We start from the raw sequence: 20,987 nt of genomic DNA, 5'->3' as shown, positions 1-20,987 counted from the left end.
GCTGTGTCGCGTTTTAGGAGCATATGAAATTTTTTCTGTTTTTTTTTTTCTTAAATTTTCCACTTATTTCTTTGCATTTGGAAATGAACTGTTGTTTTTTAATCGGTTTTATTTTTTTTCTTTTAATGCTCTTCGCTTTTATTTCTTGTGTTTTGTGTTTTTAATTTTCAACATATTTTCCTAGCTCCAACTCCGAAAGTACGTATTTGCAAAATATACATTTAGGCGCTTATACAATTTGTATAGTGTGTGTGTGTATGAGTATGTGTATATGTGTGTGTTCATAGGTACAATTACAAATACAGAATTATAATGGGGACGAGTAGTGAAAATGCGTGTAACGGTAGTTGTTGGCAAAGAAAATATTGCATCTTAAATACATACAAGTTTCTATGTATACAAATAATTATTGCCTTAAATGTATAGTATGTAAGTATGTATGTATTTACAATAACTCATAGCTAAAAAGCGAGTGACGTTACAGGCAATCCCTTTTTGTTATTGTAGTTTATAGCATTTCTTGAACCAATTGGAATTTTAAATTATTTCCAACACCCTGTGGTCAATTTAACCAGAGAATGTAAATACATTTACGTTCTCTGAATTTAACCATCAGATTTATAAGCACATATATGTATGGGTATGTGTGCACGTGCGTGTGTGTATGCGAGCACTGCTAATAAAAAGTTCTCTGTTCTATCATCTATCAACTTACGAGTCTCTCTAGTAGCCGTTATCTAGAAGAGAATAACACAAGCACACAAATACATCTGTATTTCAACTACTCTAAGACACACCAACAGAAGGCAGATAGTCTATGCATGGATGTATGTATGTATGTTTGTTTGTTGTATATTTCTTTATTTTTTGATTAATATTCAAAGAAAATTGTACATAAAAAAAAAATTATTTTTACTATTTTGCTAATTTATCGCCGTTTTATAGTATGTTAATATTCAGATAGGAGTAAGAAAAAGTATAGAAATTATTGAGTCTGGCCTCCAAAATTTCTTCACCACTTTAGTCTCTGCATGCATTTTCACCATTTTTCGTAATTATTAGTGAATAAACAAAGTTCCGCTGAAATTTGTAAGTTTGTAAAAACTGAGGTTTACACAAGCTGGCGCAAAATTAATCACCTTATCGGCACTAGAGCGGCGCTGTACACAAATAGACAAGCAAAGGAGCGCGAAAGATTTCCATCCGTCAAAATACATTTTTTTGTTTTTATTCTGTAAAGAAGTTATTCAAGAACATAATTGGATGATCAATTTTGCGCCTTCTTGTAAATACTTTGCTCAGTTGCCTTCAGGATCATTGGATGTCGTAATCCGAAATATTAATTTTTCAGTGAAGAGTTGTACGTTCGCGGATCTCAGATTTTTTGTATGGAAAATTAGTAACAGCTTCTCTTCGGTTGAAATTTTTTTTCTCACTCAGCTCATTTCTGCACCAGAAGGTATTCTTTTGCTGATTTGAGGCAAATTGTCAACTTTTTCACGGAGTCAGTGCTTGAAAAGCCATTAAACCTAATATCAAAAAAAAAAAATGAAGGTCTTTTACATAGTGTTCTTGCGCTATACCGAAAAATGACTATAGGAAATGGCTCTAGAAAGTTGAAAAAAATTATTTTAAAAAAATGTTAAGATTTATTAAATTTGAAAACTTGACTGAAGCATCCAATAGTAAAAGCTTTATTGATCATACCCGCCTCTGCTGCTAATAAAATCATTTATATTTATATTTAATGTAAAAAATTAAATACAATTATTTTTGTGTTAAAAATTTAGTATTCCATTCGCTGATAGCCCGCTACAGTCTCGTATGTACTGCCTTAAAAAGCTGTAGCACAGATACTTATTGACAAGTTTTTACAACTTACATATTTATTTCTCATTTAATTTTAATACTTTTTTTAATAAGAGCTATTGCCTGCAAATAAAAAAAAAATAAAAAAAATTTTCTTACAAATCTCAAACTTTTTAATCATAATTTTATATAAAATTTCGTGTATGCAGTTTTATAGTTCATTGATTTTTGGTACAATAAAACGCAAACTTGAAGTGGCTAAAAATTCGCTTTGATTTTTGACAATTTTTTTTGCTGAAGGTACACCCAACACCTTCAATACAAAGAAATGTCGTCCATTCATTATATGTGAAAAAGCACAATACCGTCAGATCACAAAAAAAAAAAAACAAATGTCAAAAATCAACACGATTTCCGAGCCATTTGTAACTTGCGCTTTATTGGTCTAAAAATTAATGGGCTATACTCAAAATATTGTAAAAAATTTTGACAAAAGAAAAGGATTGAAAGTTTTATGAAAATGTGTAGAATTTTTTTTGGCAATTTTTTACCGGCATTTACCACGCGAGAACGACCACTTCTTTTTCTGTCTGTCCCTTCAGACGTTTAGGAAAAACGATTGATCGTGCGGTAAACAAATATTCTCGAAATAAAGGGTTTTCCAATAACAGGTGTTATTGGTAAATGGTTGTGCTAACGAGAGATTTTGTTTTATTTTTAATAACCACTAGGTCCAGTGGTTTCGTCCTCTTCAGCCTCCTAGTATATATTGCTTTATCGCAAAGAGATGAGGCTTCAGCATTGATGTGTTGCTCAATTCTATTGGCATGCTTGCCAGCTCAGAGATTTATCATTTCATTGACTGTACGCATTTGTAGGTCTCTATGTAGGTCGTCATTCCGTATATACCAGGGGGCTTTTACGATGTCCCGGATTACCTTGTTTTGAAAACGTTGAATGATTTCTACATTACTTTTTGCAGTGCATCCCCACAGTTAAGTTCCATAAGTCCACACCGGCCTAATGATTTGTTTGTAAATTATCAATTTATTTTCAATGCGTAATTTAGACGTTCTGCCGATAAGCCAGTACAATTTTCTATATTTTAAATTGAGTTGAGCGACTTTAGTTTTGACATGTTCCTTCCACCTGAGCTTAGTGTCTAATGTCATGCCCAAGGACTTTGCTGTACAAGCATACGAAACGTTTGCGGAAAATATTTGAATGGGTTTGTAGAGAACTTTTTTGTTTGTAAAGTTTACGTGTACCGATTTAGTGTCGTTAAGTTTAATATTCCACAAACTAGTCGAGTTTGTTATTACAGTAATCGATTCTAGTAGCTTCGCAGTAGATTCATTCACGTTTTCGCCAACAGCGAGGACGCACGTATCGTCCGCAAACGTCGCTATTTTGCAGGATTTAGGAACAGGCAAATCGGAAGTATACAACAAGTACAATACAGGTCCAAGAATGCTGCCTTGCGGAACGCCTGCATTGATTTTTTTAAGGCTGGTATATGCCTGTCCATGTTTTACGCGAAAATATCGATCTTCAATACAAGAAGTCAATAATTCGGTAAAATGCATCGGAAGTAACGTCTTAAGTTTATAGACCAGCCTCTCATGCCAGACTTTGTCAAAAGTTTATTCGATGAACTTGGTCTATCGTCGCGTGTTTTTCTGTGAAGCCAACTTGATGTGTTGGGATTAGTTGCTTGAGTGAAATTATTTCTTTCTTTCTTGCAAGACAAATAGTTTCTCGAAAAGTTTTCCCATGAGTGGTAGTAATGAAATTGGGCGATGAGGCTGCCTCGTTTGCATTTTTTCCTGCTTTAGGGATCATTATGATCTCTGAAATTTTCCAATGTAATGGGATATATTCCAGGCTGATGCACGCATTTATAATCGTTGGTAGTTTAATTAATACCTTGTATGTTAGGTTTTTAAGAACAGCCGAAGTTATAAGGTCAAAACCGGGACTCTTCTTTGTTTTTAATTAAGATATTTGTGATGATATTTCCTCTTGCGTAAATAGTTCAATTTCGCAAAATTCTTGAACCGCTGGAGGTGGGGTGAAGCTATCATATCTTTCGTGGCGTTGAAATATCTTTTCAAGATGTTCCGCAAAGACCTCGGCTTTCTCAATGTCGCTTTTTGCCCAAACTTGGGAATTATTTTTTTTTTGATCGGAGGATTGTGGATAATTGGCTTTTTTAAACTGGCTGTAGTTTTCCAAGGCGAATAATAAGCTTTTTTATCTGCTGATAGGTTTTGTATTTTTGTATTGAACGCTCGATTTTTATGTTCTTGTATTTTGTCTTTGAGCAATTTGGTCAGTTTGTTTAGCTCAGTTTTTAAAGGAGGAAATCTTGTTGTTTGCCATTTTTTTCTTACTTTTCTCTTTTTGCTAAGAAGGCATAGTATTTCGCGAGGATATTTATAGGGAATTTATTTTTGGGTCAATTTTGTTGTGCTTAACCAGCAGATTTCTGTATTTGCATTGTAAAATCTGTTATTTCCTTTTCGATGTCATACGCGTTAGTAATTGATGTATCTATATTTACATAGGTGTCAAGTTTGTGCTTGAAGAACTCCCAGTCCGTACACTTATTTGAAAGCGCACAGTTTCTTACGTTCTGTTTTATTACGCCACTGATAGTGAGAAATATAGGTGAGTGATCTGAATTTAGATCCACTAATACTGATAAATATAGGTGAGACATCGAGAGATGATTAACGATTTTTTATGGCCGCAATTGGATGGTATTGATCTGAACAACGTTTATTTCCAATAAGACGGCACTACGTGCCACACAAGCAACGAAACCATTGATCATTTACGGGAAAAGTTTCCGGACCGTGTTATCTCTCGAAGAGGTGATCACAATTGGCCACCGAGATCTTGTGATTTAACACCCTGTGACTTTTTTTTTTGGGACCACGTGAAAGAGAAGGTCTACGCCAACAGCCCAGGGTCGATTAAAGACCTCAAAGATGGAATTCGTGAGGCTATCGAGGAATAGAGCAGCCACTTTGCAATTCAGTAATGGCAAATTTCATGAAAAGGATATTGTCCTGTAAGTGTAGTCGTGGTGGTCATTTGCCTGATGTTATTATATTTGCGCATACCTTCCTCTTCATAATGAAATAAACAGCCGATCATTTATATTAAAAAATAACATTTTTCTTTGAATATCAAAATAACACCTCTTATTGGAAACCCCTTTATAAACCTTAAGTAAAATTTAATGTGTTATAAAACTGCGTACTCGAAATATTTCTGAAAATTCTGAAAAATGATTTTGAAATTTTTAAGAACATTTTTTAATTTTTTTTCTTTTGAGTTGCAAAAAAGATTTTAACTTACATGCATATGGTATTTCTTACAGAATGGATTCCACTTTTATATGAAAAAATAACTGAACTTAAAAATTAAATTATATTAGTAAAAAGTCAAAATTTGTCAATAGGTGGTGAACTTATAACTTTGCAACGGACTGTATTAACTCTTTTCAGGATATACAACAATAAGGTGGTTCCATTACATCTCTAAATTTTTATTTTCCATTAACATTTCTCATAAATCGCACGTTCTTATATTCTTTCATATTTTTAATTTACCTTTCAATACGTCACTGTTGCTAACCAAACAATTTCCACACCTTGCGTATGTTTGTAAATGGCGTACGTGTGTAAGCTTCATATGGGCAAATTAATTACAAAGACAAATCGACAATGATTTCCAGGCTTACATATAAAATTCCAAATATTCTGTAATCTGCTGCAGAGCTACATTTGCCATTGCTAATACACCAAATTTATCATATTTCTATCAAAACTATACTCTTTTTTGTTTTTTGCTATCGTACACTTGTGTGAGTGTGGGTGCATGCGCACGCAACTATATGAATTTCCATTAATTTGTAAGGACGAGTAAAGGTTGAAAAGAAATTCAAAAGCACATAGAACACATATAAAAATTTACTTGCTATTTTCATAAAAAATGGGAAAAATCAAAGTTTTTAAGCAAAATAGATGCTTTCCATTTCAATTCAACCGGGCTATTCGGGTTATGTTCTTCGATTTCGATGTAACTCAAATATGTTGCTCTATAGTCAAAATAATGGGACAGGTATTTTTTTGTTCGCCCGAAAAATTTTTTTTTCAAGATTTATCGGCAATTTTATTTTTTGGCTCAAAATCTATTTTTTTAATTATATGAGAAAATTTTTTTCAATTGCTCACAATTAGTCAAAAATGAACCGATTTTAATGATTCTGGGTTCAAAATGATCGTCATTACTTGCACGAGGGACTTCATGTAGAAACAATTGCAAAAAAGTGGTTGAAAATTTTTTATTTTGCAAAAAACAAAAAGTGCGAAACAGGTTTTTTACTCAAAAATTTATTACTCGAATTTTTGCTACTGGGCATTCAGCTCAATTGAAGTTTGAAGTGTTCTCTTGCTTTGGGAAAAGTTAGAAAACAAAAAATACACTTTTTGAAATATTGAATTTCAAAAAAATTTCTCGCGGGTAGCAGAATTATAATTTTATAATCAAATTTTCTACATTTGTATGAGCGACAACGTGAAAAAAATCCTTTTTTTCTTGGTTTTTCCAATAAACAGATAAAATATCTAGAACAAATTTTATTTTTTGTAAATCTGCCAGCCACCATAGCAACATGTCTCCTGATGAATAATCGACCGAACTTTTTTTTCAGACGTACCTGAGCAGTTACGCCAGTGGCATGTGTTACGTCAGGGGGAGCAATTTTTTGTTATTATTGTCATTGAAAAAAATATTTTTTTGTTTTCTGTTTTTTGTAAATACAGAATTGATCTAATGAATAAAAATGATTTTCAATTGATACCGATTGTTTTTCTTCATCTATTCACCGCCTTCAACGTCTCTAGACCAGAAAGGTGCCTTAAAAATTTGTTTAGTTAAAAAAAAAAAACGCAATAAAAAATTAAAAAGACAATTAAGCCACATTATCATGAAAAATAATGTTTAGTTATGTTTATGTGTTTCTGGCAAGGAAATTCTTAGAAATTAAAAAAAAAATGTTAAGTAAGTAATATAAAACTATAAATTATTTAAAAAAATAATGCTAACTAAAAATACACTCAAAAAAAGTTTTGGTTAAAAAGTTTTGAAAGAAAAATGATTTAAAAATATTAAGCAAAAAATATACGCATTAATTAAAAAAAAAGGGTTTAAATTTTTGTTTTAGTCAGAGTTTTTTAAATAAGAAAATCTTAAAATATAAAAAAAATTAAAAAAAAATAATACTTTGCTATGCAGAATAAAAAAAATGTTTCAGCAGAAACAGTGTTGTGAAATTTCCTCAAAATTAAAAAAAAAAATAGTTTTTGTACATAAATTGTAGTTAGAGTTTTTTGGATAATACATTTCAAAATATAAAAAAATAATACTTAGTTTTACACAGCCTTGTCTTGAGCAGAAAAGATGTTTTGAAATATTCGAAAATAAAAAAAAAATTAAAAAAAATAAAAGCAATAGTAGGCACAATTTTTATACAAAAATTTTAATTAGAGTTTTTGGGATAAAAAAAAATTTGAGAATAGAAAAAAAAAATTAAACTTTGTTATGGAATTTTTTGTTTTGAGCAGAAAAGATGTTTTGCATTTACTCAAAAAATTACAAAAAAAAACAATAGTAGGCATTAATTTAAGTTTTTTGGATAAGAAAGTTTTAAAATATTTAAAAAATATTGGTTAGTTATGCGGAGTGGTTTTTTTGCAGATATTTCCCAAAAAATTAAAAAAAGCAATAGTGTGCATAATTTTTATAAATAAATTTTAATTGGAGTTTTTTGGATAAGAAAATTTTAAAAATAGAAAATTATAAAAAAAGAATACTTAGTTATGCAAAGTTTTGTTTTGAGCAGAAAATATGTTTTGAAATTTCTCAAAAAATTAAAAAAACAAAATAAAAAACAATAATAGGCATAATTTTTATAAATAAAGTTTAGTGCGATTTTTTTTGAGGATAAGACAATTTTTAAATATAAAAAACATTAAAGGAATGAAATTTAGTATGTAAATAATGTTTTAGCAGAAAAAATTTTGAAATTTGATGATTGAAAAAAAAATAACAATAGTACGCAAAATTTTTATAAATTAATTTTAGTTAGCCGTTTTTTGATAAGAAAATCTTAAAATATAAGAAAATATTAAAAAGACAATGTTTAGTAATGCACAGCTTTGATTTGAGCAGAAAAGGTGTTTTGAAATTTCTCAAAAATTTAAAAAAAGTAATAATAATAAAAAAATAGTACGCATAATTTTTATAAATAAAGTTCAGTGCGAAGCATTTCAATGCGCCTTGAAAATAAGTCAGCTACTCTTTCTACATTTTCTTACATTTTTCCTTTGTATTATTTTAAACTAGAAAATATATATGCTTGTTTGTATGTATGCATCGATTTTTATATATGAATTTATTTAGTTTTTCTTCTCTTTATTTAAGTATATAATAGCAACTAAGCTAACGCTAGCACTGTAAGGACGAATTCTGCAAAAGGTCAACGTGTTCTCGATTGATTTTTTGTGTTTGCAATTTGTGGTTTTCGGTTTGCGGTTGTAGCTTAACTTTATTTTTTTTTATTTCTGCTATGATTTTTGCTATATATAATTTTCATGTATGTTTGTATGTATGCAAGTATTTTTGTAATATATCTCAACACTATTTATGTAAGTACTCTAACAATTAGTATAACTAAAGTCATTATTACTTTTATCTTCTTAATGGTCTGCATTAATTATTATTATTTTTTTTATTTAATTTTGTTTTGCTATATATGTGTGTATATGTATGTGAATGTAAAACGTGAGTTTATGTTTTTAATGGCGGTGTTTGTTAATTTTTCGCATGGTTATATGCATATATTTTATTAGTGTGTGTGTGTGTGTGTATGTTTGGGTGTGTATGCGTAATATTAGAGCAGAGAACGCTAGTTAGTTAGGCAGCTAACAGAGTAAATACATACATAGAAATATTTTGCCTGCTTGCAGTTTAATTTATAGTTCATTTTGGGTTTTGAGAACGCTTATGGCTTCCCGTTATTTTTTTGTTTTCTGTTTTTTGTCTTTCCTTTTTTTTCTTTATTTGCAATTACGTGTATTTTTAAGTGTTTTCGAAGTGCTTCGAGTATTTTTCAAACTTCATTTCGCTTTTGCGTATTTGCTTCGCTTTATGCATTTCAATTATATTTAGAAATATTTGTATGCGTTTATGTGTGTGTGTGTGTGTTTTATGAAGTTCTAATGAATACTTTCATTTTACATTTGCCAAAGTTATTGTTGTTCTTGTTGTTTTAGAATAGTTAACAAACTGTAATTTACAATTGATTAATTTAATATTTGAATGCCTCATTTATTTGTATTTGTATTTTTATATTTATTTTTATTTAGATTAATTTTTATTTTTATTTCATTTTTATTTTATTTTTATTTTTTATTTTTATATTTATTTTTATATTAATTTTCTTTTTTTATGTTTATTTTTGGTTTTACTTTTTTTGTTTTTTTTTATTGTTTTTGGAAATACAGGTGTGAAGTTTCGCTTAAATTGCTAAAGGTGACTCGCAACTATTCATTTATATGTATTTGTTAAGGTAAGTATAAGTTTTTGGTTTATTCATCAGCATAGTAAATATGTGTTATAGCCAGTTTAAAGTTTTGTTTATTTTTTAAATAGCTACTTTTTATTTTTATTCAAATACGCTTGCCTTAAATATAGATTGGATTCTCCTGGCCGGTAAGTAATCGGAACATTGATGTCGGCATAGTTTTCATTAGAATCTGGAAGAAAGTAATTGCAGAACTTGAGTAAAAGTACGTTCACATATGGCGATTAGCTTCAAATCTGATCAGCTGTCAAGACTGGTCAAGGTTTTTCTTCATAGAAATTAGTTTGGAGGAATATTTTAGTGTTTTTGGTCTGAATTATTATTCTTAACGAAGGGAAGAAGAGGCAAAGAGAAGCAATAGGTAATTTACAGAGTCACGCACTCGAAGTGTAACCAACTTCAGACCGCTCGCGCAGCTGATGCCCGTGTCTGTTAGTTGGTTAAATGACAGTCCAGAGTATTGTTTACAAGCGCGCGACAAAGAAAATCAGTAATGGATTTCAAACGTAATATTGTGATTTCATTATATTTGGCTGGAAAATCACAACCAGCGATTGTTCGTGAGCTGGAGCACCTCAAAGTAAATAAAGTTTTTATTTATCATACCATTAATCGTTACAATGATACTGGTAGCATCGCGAAACGTCATGGAGGTGGTCATCAAAAGACTGCAACTTCACTTGCGGCTCTACAATCATCATCAACTGCACCAAACTGCTAAAAAGTTTCCGCATAGATCTCAGATGACTTACTTACAAGGCCGATTTGAGTCTGTAAGTGCCATCATTTCTTCCCAGTTTTGGTTTTAGAGCTCGAATTTGTTGTTTAGATTTTGAGATTTAGATTTATTGAAGGTTTGTACTTCAACCCCATGGTCTTTTGTACCCCCTACTCATTACAGTACCTCATCCAGATCCAGTTCCCTTATTAAACTTAAGATAGAGTTGAGTTGGACTGAGCGTATATGCCTTTCTTCCGCGCTATAGCACTGCATTCAAGCAAAAGGTGCATGGCAGTCTCCTGGGATTGGTCGCAGCATACGACAAGAGTCCTTAGACCAAACCCCGATAATGTGCAGATGACTGCGCAGTCTTTTTTTTGAACCTTGTTTGGTTGTACTCCCCAGTAAGGCTTTCGCCTGGCGTAACTCCATAGTTTGGTACCAGTTAACCCCTATTAGCTTTTGCTCTTCACTTCTAATCTTATCCGTGATGGTGTGTTGTCCCATAGCAAGGAAGGGCTCGAGTATTATTAGTCACGAGGCCAAAGCGCCTCTAGTCAATACCACCCCTTCTTCGTTTCCAGTTATACTCCTGAGTTCTGGGACCCAAATTAGCCGGGTGCGATTGAGCGTTCCTTACAAATTCAGTTTCAAGCGCTAGAAGTGCTAATCAATTTGCCTGCTCTAAATCTCGTAGAGAAAAACGTGACCGCCGCCTCAGCGCTTAGACTCAAAAGTATGGCGCTATGAAAAAGAACGGCGGTTTGGTCACGCCTGTATTTTGCACACTTTGAACAGTCACAAACAAGAAATAGACTATTCTACTCCTAGACTAACCTTCCAAAAGCTCTTCAAGACAAGTATACCGTCAAGAAGGGAGTGGCAGACACAAAGGCCAGGTAGAAGGAGAGAGGGGGCGGGGGGTTAAATTTTTATACAGATGGTTCCAAGCTAGACGATAAGGTTAGCTATGGAGTATTTTCGAAGGAATTAGGAATGGAACTATCCGTTCGACTACCAAACTACTGCAGCGTCTATCAGGCAGAGGTTCTAGCCATAAAAGAAGTAGCTACATACCTAAATATGCGGGTCGTAACAAAAACGACTATAAATATATTCTCGGATAGCCAAGCGGCCATTAAATCAATGAATGCGGCTATACTAAGATCAAAGGTTGCACAAGAATGCCAAGCAGCCCTAAATGATATTAGCGTAGTATTCAAGGTCAGCCTTATTTAGGTTCCGGGACACAGAGATATTGAGGGAAACTGTAGAGCTGATGAGCTAGCCAGAAAAAGTACTGCTCTTCAATTGTTCCGTGATAAAAATACCATTGGAATACCTTTGGCCACGAGGAAATTAATAATAAAAAGCAACATTACCCAAGAGGCCAATAGGTCATGGGAACATGTGTAACAGCCAGGCTACTATGGCCGCAATAAACAAAAAAAGGACAAAAGAATGGCTTAACCTCTCAAGAGAAGATATCTCGAAGGTCGTGGCTTGTGTCACCGGCCACTGGCTATTTGGAAAGCATTCCTTGAGACTAGGAGAATTCTCCCATGAGTATTGTAGAAGCTGTAGAGATGAGGAGGAGGAAGAAACAGTAGAGCTCTTCCTTTGCAATTGTCCAGCCTTAGCTAAAATCAGAGCAGGTTGTCTAGGTAAACATGTTTTCAATTCTCTTACAGAACTATCTGGCGCGGGGATTAGACCAATCGTGCGCTTCATAAGAGCCTCAAAATGGTTTCATGAAAGTAAATAAACAAGGTTCCCGTGTCGCACAGTGGTATCACAACGGACCTGTAAGGTCTAAGTGAGTTGGTCATATGAACCGATTACCACCATAACCTAACCTAACCTACAAATTCAGTTTCTTGATACACTCGCTCAGAATGGCAATACTACAGGCCTAGGTAAACTTTGTCATGGACGATTGTCCTCAGTTGAAGAGCGAGAAAACTGCACGTGAGAACTAAAAAATCGTTGAATACTTTAGTCAAAAATGCTGCTGTTTTGTTAATTTCAGATCGGATCAGAGTTGCAGAGCCATTATACATGGATGAATCCATTTTGCATGAATAAATCGATGGCTGATTTTCACAGCCTATCAAATAACTTTGTTTGTGGACTAAATTCGACTTTTTTCACATTAGCACTTTTTGTGATGTGTTTTAGGCTTTTAGATAAAATTTTATATAAAAATAAAAAAGCTGAATTAAATAACTACTTTTTACAAGTTCAATGAGTTATTTTTTAATTGAAAATAAAATCGAAACACAAGCTCACCTCGCCCACAGAAGTCGCCAGCAGATTGACGATCTTCTCGTGTGGCACTGCCACCACACTTTGATTATTTATTTCAATTATACGATGACCCACACGCACTCCGCCACGCTCAGCGATGCCGCCACGCAATAAACTGCAGATCTGTAAAAGTTTTGAGGGGGGAAAAAAGTGTATTAATATTTCGAAAAGCAATTTGAAGTTCAAGTATTTTCAAGTTTCATGCGTCAATTTACTCACCACACCATTTTGCACACTGAAACCCAGCTGGTATTTGGTATTGGGTCTTTTAATCTTAACCTCGACCACAGGTGCACACGGCACTACCGTAAACTTCACCACAGTCTGATTTTTAGTATTCTTTATGTACGTTTGACACGTGGATAACGGCAGTCCAACCAAACTTAAGCCATTGATGGCTATCAACTGATCGCCAATATTCAATTGACCACAACGCGCCGCTGCACCGGACGACATGAGATTCGCAATGACCACAGTTGGCAACATTGAACCCCAACCGCTCTCCACAATCACCACACCTAATATCTCGCCCTTGGCCTTTGGTACGACCACTTCCTTTTGCAGCTCCTTCTTGGCGAATATCTCCAGCTCATCACCGAAGATCTCCTGACTGTTGAGTACCTCTTGATAGTCCATTTCTTTGACAAAACTATGATCCTCAATTCCATTTGCTTTAAGGAACTCCATGTAAGCCACCTGGAATGCCTGTCCAATTGACTGTGCAATAAATTGCGCTTCATCACTTTCAAAGACGTGGCAGATCATCTTTGGTGTGCGATTCGGTTTGGGCGCATCATCAATATCCTGCGGCACGAAACGGCGCCGAGCCATCAACACAACCAGATCGCCAATATCCGCAATATAGGAGATGGTGCGCAGCGCATGGTCCATCATGATTTCCTTGAGGTCTGTGTTGAGAACCATTATCTTTTCCGTTGATATGAAGAGGTCCACCTCGGTGCTGGGCTGTACATCGCCATCTGGTGCCTGAAAGATAAGACAGAGGAGAATTTCGTAAATCGATTAAAACGTAAGTGAAGTTAAGGTTAACCACCTAAGTGAAATAAAGAAATGCGAGCAAATTTACTTTTACAATTTTTTTAGAAGCAAATGAAAGCATGATAAATGAGTCGAATACTCACCAGAGCCTTAGGGTTGGTCCAGCACAGTTAAGAATGTTCATGAAAATACAAAGCATATTCAATGTTAAGAATTACACATACATGTTTTTATTCAAATGTATTCGTACATGATTATTAACTAGCGGGAATGTGAATTTCCGACTGCTAATTCTTACAGGTAATAATTGAATTCCGACATTTTTGTTTTTTTTATAAAATGTTTGGCTTATTTCGAAAAGGTGAATATAGGCACATGCAAAAGTATAGTTTAATATAGAAAAAAATGTTATCGTTTATTATATTATTTATACTTATAAAGGGTTTTCCAATAACAGGTGTTTTTGGTGAATGGATTTCGCTATCGAGAGATGATTAACGAATTTTTATGGCCGGAATTGGATGGTATTGATCTGAGCAACGTTTATTTTCAACAAGACGGCGCTACGTGCCACACAAGCAACGAAACCATAGAGCTTTTATGGGCAAAGTTTTCGGACCGTGTTATCTCTCGAAGAGGTGATCACAATTGGCCACCGAGATCTTGTGATTTAACACCTTGTGACTTTTTTCTTTGGGGCAACGAGAAAGAGAAGGTCTACGCCAACAGTCCAGGGTCGATTCAAGACCTCAAAGATAGAATTCGTGAGGCTATCGAGGACATAGGGCAGCCACTTTGCAATTCGGTTATGGAAAATTTCATGAAAAGGATATTGTCCTGTAAGAGTGGTCGTGGTGGTCATTTGCCTGATGTTATTTTCCACTATTAACACCATACTTTCTTCTTTATAATGAATTAAACAACCGATCATTTATATAATATTAAAAAATAGCACTTTTCTTTAAATATCAAAATAACACCTCTTACTGGAAAACCCTTTATATACCACGGACTTTTTGAAAATTCACAAAAGTTTCATTTGCGCTTAGACTGACCGGTGCGCACTTAGGTTAGGTACATACGGAACCTTATTCACCCACATTCTCTCAAATGAAAAATAGGTGTCTAATAACAAATCCCAGTGAATTTGTTCATGTACAATTCGAAGATGGATGGAAAATTTGGTGATTGAGTTTTATGTCATGAACTTTCGATTCAGCGCATATTCGAACTTTCGGATCTTTGCAAGACTTTCCAAACAGAATTAGAGTTGTTATACTGTTCACTAGAGAAATATCCTTTAGCTGCAATCAAAGCCTTGGACTTGCTGATGATGCCATCTAAATGAAGCGGGAAATATCTGATTTTCCTACAAACGGCATCTAAATAATTTGCGATAAGCCGTTTTGGTACCCGATCAGCCCGGTGATATTGCACAAAAATGTGAAACTGATGAGTTGGGTTCATCGAGCAAAACGAGAGAAGGTATTTCTTTGGTTATCAGCGGTCTTTTCTTTAAAAGATGGATCTCCAGTTTGCTTAGAAAGCGAAAGCACTGGGCGACCATCCTGAATTGCAGACTTGTAAAGTGTTTTTGTTCACGGGTAGATCGGAGGTTGCCGAACCATATTTCGGCATTAACAAGCCACATACCTCGATACTGGTGGTGGTCTGGACTGAATATTATTCGATGAGAACTCACACGATCAGGCTCAACATAAATTCGAATCTAAATTTTTAATTTAAGCACCTCTGTGCTCTTACAGCTTCGGATATCAGCCGCCTGCCGAATTGTAAAGTCGGTTGCTAAGAGCTTTTGTTTTACATGCATTCTACCTATTGCTGACATTTTCTAATAATATTCGGTATTCGGTATTCTTTATTTGTAATATACAGAGAGCAAGTCTTCGGTTGTTGTTGAAAGCTTCACTTTTAGAAAAAGTAAATTCACAATCAATAGACAATTGACCAGATATTCACAATACTTAAAGTCTTTGAAAAGGCCCATGAAAGGAGAATCTATACGCACCATCTTTTTGTTGATTTTAAAGCTGTATTCGACAGCACCAAAAGGAATTGCCTACAGGCCGCGATGTCTGAATTTGGTATCCCCGAAAAAGTAATACGGCTATGCAAAATGAAGTTGATTTTTTCCGTCAGAATTTGAAAGGACCTCTCCGAGCTGTGTGATAGCAAACAAAGATTTAGGCATCACGAGGTATTCGATGCGGTTCCAGCTGGTGGTAGCAGAGGGAGAGAAATGCCTGCACCTGAGTCCCTCTGGTGAAGAGGGACTTGGCTTTACTTGGTGGGTCCGAATGGTGCCGGTTAGCACGAGAACGAAACGACTGGCGCGCTTTGGGGAACTCGTCCAAAATCGTGTAAGCCGTTATCGCGCCAATCAAGCAGAAGAAGAAGATTCACAATCGACTGGAATTTCACCTTAGATACCTCTCACTTATTGAAGAGGCTATAATGTAATGAGCCAGCGAGAGAATAGCATTGCATTTACTTTGAATAGTGGAGGAGTGACGTCACCAAAAATGGTTCTGTATTGGAAACAGTAGTTTGGATAACAGGTATATAAGTATTTTGATTTGTTTTATAATTTAATATTTTTTTTTAATTTTAAATGTTGAATCAAATATTTCGAAAATATAATTTTTACAGATTTCTTACATTTCTACGAAAGTTCAACCTTCGACTAGATAAAAGATTTATAATATAAAATATGTTTTTTTAAGGATATCGCTTTTTCATTTAATAAAAAACTCTCGGTTCCGAAATTTATAAGTTCGATTTTAACATTTTTGCTATATTATTTTTCGGTCACTCTGAAAAAAAAGGTTCTCTAAAAGTGTACTTAGTATACTCGTCGTATGTGAAAAATGTCCAAAAGTGTCAAAAAGTCTAGATAATTTTTTCATGCAGGTAAAAGTATGCAAATGAATTGCGGGGTCTTGGCCAATGAGCACTACCAAAAAATTAAAATTAAGAAAAGAATAATATGGGCCACTCTCTGGTTTCCAGAGTTCACTTGGTGACTTACCTTAATGCGTGAGACCGCCTCTTCGGCTTGCATCATACGCGTCGATTTCGTAGGTTGACCCTCACAAACCAGCTGTGTGGAACCCAGATACTTGGCGCGAAAGAGTACACCCTCAATCAGCACTGCGCCACCTATTATGTGAGCGTTCGTGTATGTGTGTGTGTAATTATTTGTAAACGGTGTTGGTTTACATATTAGGGATGGCGAGGGTAGAAATGTGTGGAAAAATTAAACAGTTAATCAGAAACTAAATTTAATTTTGTATAAATATATTTTAAATATGAGCATGAGAAACTTTCTATTATAAAGCATTTTCTAAGTGTCCGTGCCTGAGTGTGTGGATTCGAGTGCAATTCATTACCGAAATGTTACGCCGAATTTCCTCTTTACTGTTTAATAAAGTTTTGAAAAAGCGAAGATAATAAAAATGTAGCAAAGAACTTCTTATTTTACTATATTTATAGAGTAAATAAATAAATGAAATGGCAATGAAATCAAACCTAAGTCATGTTGGAGGCTAATTAAAAAATAATAACAATGAAATAATAAGTAGGGTAACTGCGGGTATTGTGGTATAGGCGGGTAATGTGGTATAGCAGCTTTATTCGAAAACTAAAGTCGTGGAAATAACGGGACCAAGTTAGATATTTCGGCATTCTCAGAATCTTAAGAACGCGTGATTTGATTTGTGTTTTGCAAGGCATACAATGAGTCAGTTGTAAAAAAATCGCGTGGTCGTGTGGTTGACATTTTTTTGTGCTCAGTGGAAAATTTCTGGCAAATTAAAATCCTGCGCTTTAAACTGCATTTATCCATCGGGAAGTAATAAGTGAGTTTAATACTAGTGAAGCATATAAGCAATATTTTTGTATATTTGGTCGATATTTAATTATTCAAAATTAATTTGTTCAAACTCTAATGCGGCTATTGTGGGATAGGTAAAGGCGGCTAAAGTGGTATAGTGTACCATATTACCCTCTCGATCAAAAAAATGCCGAAGAAAGGTGAAATACCAAAATGGAAAGCAGAGGATATGAAAAAAGCTATCCAAGCGGTTAGAAAAGGTGAAATGGGTATTCTCTTGGCTTCCAAGACATTTAGTGTCCCCCATACCACTCTGCAGCGCATGGCAAGAAGCGAGAAATCCATCGAGGAGCTGTTGACAACTAAACTTGGCCGGGCTCCGATTTTAACAGCGGAAATTGAAAATGACTTAGTTAAATATTTACTAGAAATGGAGTTAAGGTACTGGGGACTAACACGCGCAGACGTGCGGTCATTGTGTTATCAAATTGCCACAAAAAACAACATTCCCAATAAGTTCTCCGTTATTAAAGAGTGCACTGGCAAGGATTGGCTAAAAGGCTTCTGTAACCAACACCGAAATGTTCTGAGTTTTCGAAAGCCAACTGGAACAAGCGTCGACCGTGCACGTGGTTTTTCTCGAGAAAATGTTGATATATTTTTCAAATTGCTGGAAGAAGAAAACGCAAAACATAATTTTCCGCCTTCTCGTATCTGGAACGTTGACGAAACCGGAATATCAGTAGTTCCTTCGCAACAGGCACAAATAATCGCTCGGAAAGGAAAAAAACAGATTGGAACAATGACTTCAGCTGAGCGAGGATCGCTTGTTACAGTCATCACTTGCATGAGCGCAGGAGGTGGTTTCGTACCACCATTTTTCATCTTTCCACGAAAAAACCATAACCCTCTTCTAATGAAAGACGCTCCCCCTGGCTCAAGCTCGGCGTGCCATTTGTCTGGATGGGTTCAGATTCCCATCTTCACGAAATGGTTCAGGCATTTTTTAAGCGTAACGAAACCATCTCCGTCTGAACCTCTGCTTCTTATATTAGATGGGCATTATAGCCACACACGCAATATAGAAGTTATTGATCTAGCTCGCGAACACAATGGGACTATACTTTCTTTGTGCCCCATTCAACACACAAACTTCAACCGTTGGATCAGGCTTTTATAGGACCTTTTAAGAAGTACTATAATGGCGAAATAAGACGATTTATGCGTGAACAGGACTATTTACTAAGGCTTATTTGAGGGTTCAAACTGGACAAATTGCAATAAATGGTTTTAAAGCCACGGGAATTTATCCGTTTGATAAACATATTTTCACAGATGCAGATTTTATAGCTGGGAACTCATCATCATCAGGTACAATTCAGTTTTAAATATAAAAAATCTTGCTAGATATATTGTCTTCTCAGAGGATCCAGTTGAAACTATAAATTCAACGACAGAAGAAACCCCAAGCGCATCAGCCATGGAAATTGATCCTGAAATTCGTAAGTTTCGAAATAAAATCTATGGAAATTTTAGGAACGCTATTTAATTTGTTTATAGAAGCAAGCACAAGCCGAAGACTCGTTACTCCCTGGGAAATATCTCCACCACCAAAGCTACGAGATCCACCACCTAATCGGAAAGGCCGGAAAACAAAGGCAACTGTTTTAACAACTTCGCCTTATAAGTGTAATTTGTTACAGAGCATTGAAAGCAGTAACATTAATCCATCCCCAAAACCCTCTAATAAAAAAAATAGTTCTACCAAATCGTTTGTTGACTCGCATTCAAGTGACAGTGAAGAGGAGTTTCCAGATGTTCCACCAACAAAAGAATCGTCTTGCAACTACTGTGGCAAAATTTATGGGCAGGATATAATAATGAAGCCTTGGACCTCTTGTCTGCAATGCGAACAAATTTGGGCCCACGAAAAGTGTATTCCCAATCGAAGTGCTATTTTTCTTTGCGATTCTTGTAAGTAATATTGTAAGTAATACTCTTACAAGTGCTATGAATTTTATTGTTGCGTTTTTGTCAGTTGAAGCTTAAAATATTTTTGTTCAATATGTTTTAATTCAGTTCATATTCCTTTTTTAAATGGTTCGCAATAAAATTTTAGTTATCAATCAAAAGTAACTGACTTATTATTAAAAGCATCATATGCGGGTAATGTGGTATACTATACCACATTACCAGAATAAGGTATACCACATTACCCGCCAATTTCTTCAAGGGCTTGTTTCCGTCTTTTGCAGTACTTTCTTAAATATTTCTGAAACTCGCGGCTCTAAGGCTTTTGAAGCTAGGTTTATTTGAACTTAATAACGGTAGCATATTATTGATAAATTTTCATTCAAATCAAATAAAATTTAACGATTTTATAGACGAAAATAAAATGGGTATACCACAATACCCGCAGTTACTCTAATAAAAGATAAGATAAGATAAAAAAAAATCAAATCAAATGAAAGAATTTAAATTAATAAAGCAGGATATCAAATATAATAAAAAATTAATTACTATACATAAAAAAAAAATAAAAAAGATAAAAAAAACTGAAATGCATAAAGTATGAGACTAAACATATTAAAAAAAGTAAATAAAGTAAAACAAAACAACTCTAAAAATAAAACACAACAAAGAAAAGAAAACCAATTGAAAAAATTTAATTAAATAGAGCAACAAATATAATAAAAAATAGTACAAATAAAAGCAAATATAATACAATAACTACTTTTTTTGACTACTACTACTAATTGATAAATAAATAAAATAAAGTAAAATAAATAAATAAAAAAAATAAATAAATTAATATATGTAATAAAAAAATAGTAACTAAAGATATAAAAAAGTAAACGAAAACCTGAAATAAAAAAAAAATAATAATATTGAATCACATAAAGTATGCGATTAAGCATTAGAAAATAATAAGTATAAATAATAATAAAAGATGCAAAAAATAATAACTGAGCAAATAAAAAAGTAAAATGAAAAATAAAGTAAAAAGCACATTAAATAAATCAAGCAAAAAACTTAAAAAATAAAATAAAATCGAATAAGGTAAATTAAAATAAAATTTTTTTTTTTGAACAAATTAAATCAAATAAAACAGTAGATTATAACTAAAAATAGAAACAATAATGTTAATTAACAAATAAAGTAACACAGTAGAGTAAAAAATGGAGTAAACTAAAAAAAATTATATAAATTTCAATTAAATTAAATCAAATAAAGTAGAAGGTAAAATATAATAACAAAGAGAAAATAAAAATTCAGAATTAAAAAGAAAAAAAAAATTAAATTATATTAAATAAAAAAGAGAAGTAGATCCACATAATTAAAAAATAATAATAATAGAGGAAATAAGAAAAGGTCAAATAATAAATAAAGTGATACAAAAAAAAAGTAAACAAAAAAAAAAAACAGGAAAAATTTGAAAAAAAAAATCGAATGAAAAATAATATAAACTTTAACTAAATAAAAAAAAAAAAAAAAATAAAAAAAAATAAAATGAAAATAATAACGGAGGAAATAAATTAAAAAAAAAAACACATAAACTAAACTAAAAAAACACCAAAATAAAACAATAAAATGCAAAACAATATACTAAAATGAGGTGGAAGGTTATACATAACAATAAA

General features: G+C 33.4%; 1 protein-coding gene across 3 annotated transcripts in view; it reads right to left on the bottom strand.

Annotated features, from left to right (window-relative positions):
* Positions 1-7,951: 7,951 nt before the first annotated feature.
* LOC128857276 (uncharacterized) overlaps positions 7,952-20,987 on the bottom strand; it is a 100,942-nt gene continuing 87,906 nt past the window's right edge. For 2 of the 3 annotated variants that reach the window (XM_054092960.1, XM_054092961.1), the window contains exons 9-12: positions 16,543-16,673; positions 12,714-13,481; positions 12,477-12,617; positions 7,952-9,638 (exon numbers count right to left, since the gene is read on the bottom strand). In XM_054092960.1, coding sequence (XP_053948935.1) covers positions 9,567-9,638; positions 12,477-12,617; positions 12,714-13,481; positions 16,543-16,673 — 1,112 coding nt within the window. In that variant the 3' untranslated portion in view covers positions 7,952-9,566. The remainder of the gene's footprint in view (positions 9,639-12,476; positions 12,618-12,713; positions 13,482-16,542; positions 16,674-20,987) is intronic. The other variant, XM_054092962.1, reaches the window with a different exon arrangement.

Source organism: Anastrepha ludens, chromosome 3 (genome assembly GCF_028408465.1).
Source record: "Anastrepha ludens isolate Willacy chromosome 3, idAnaLude1.1, whole genome shotgun sequence".
NCBI classification, from domain to species: Eukaryota; Metazoa; Arthropoda; class Insecta; order Diptera; family Tephritidae; genus Anastrepha; species Anastrepha ludens.
This window is presented reverse-complemented; position numbering and strand designations above follow the sequence as displayed.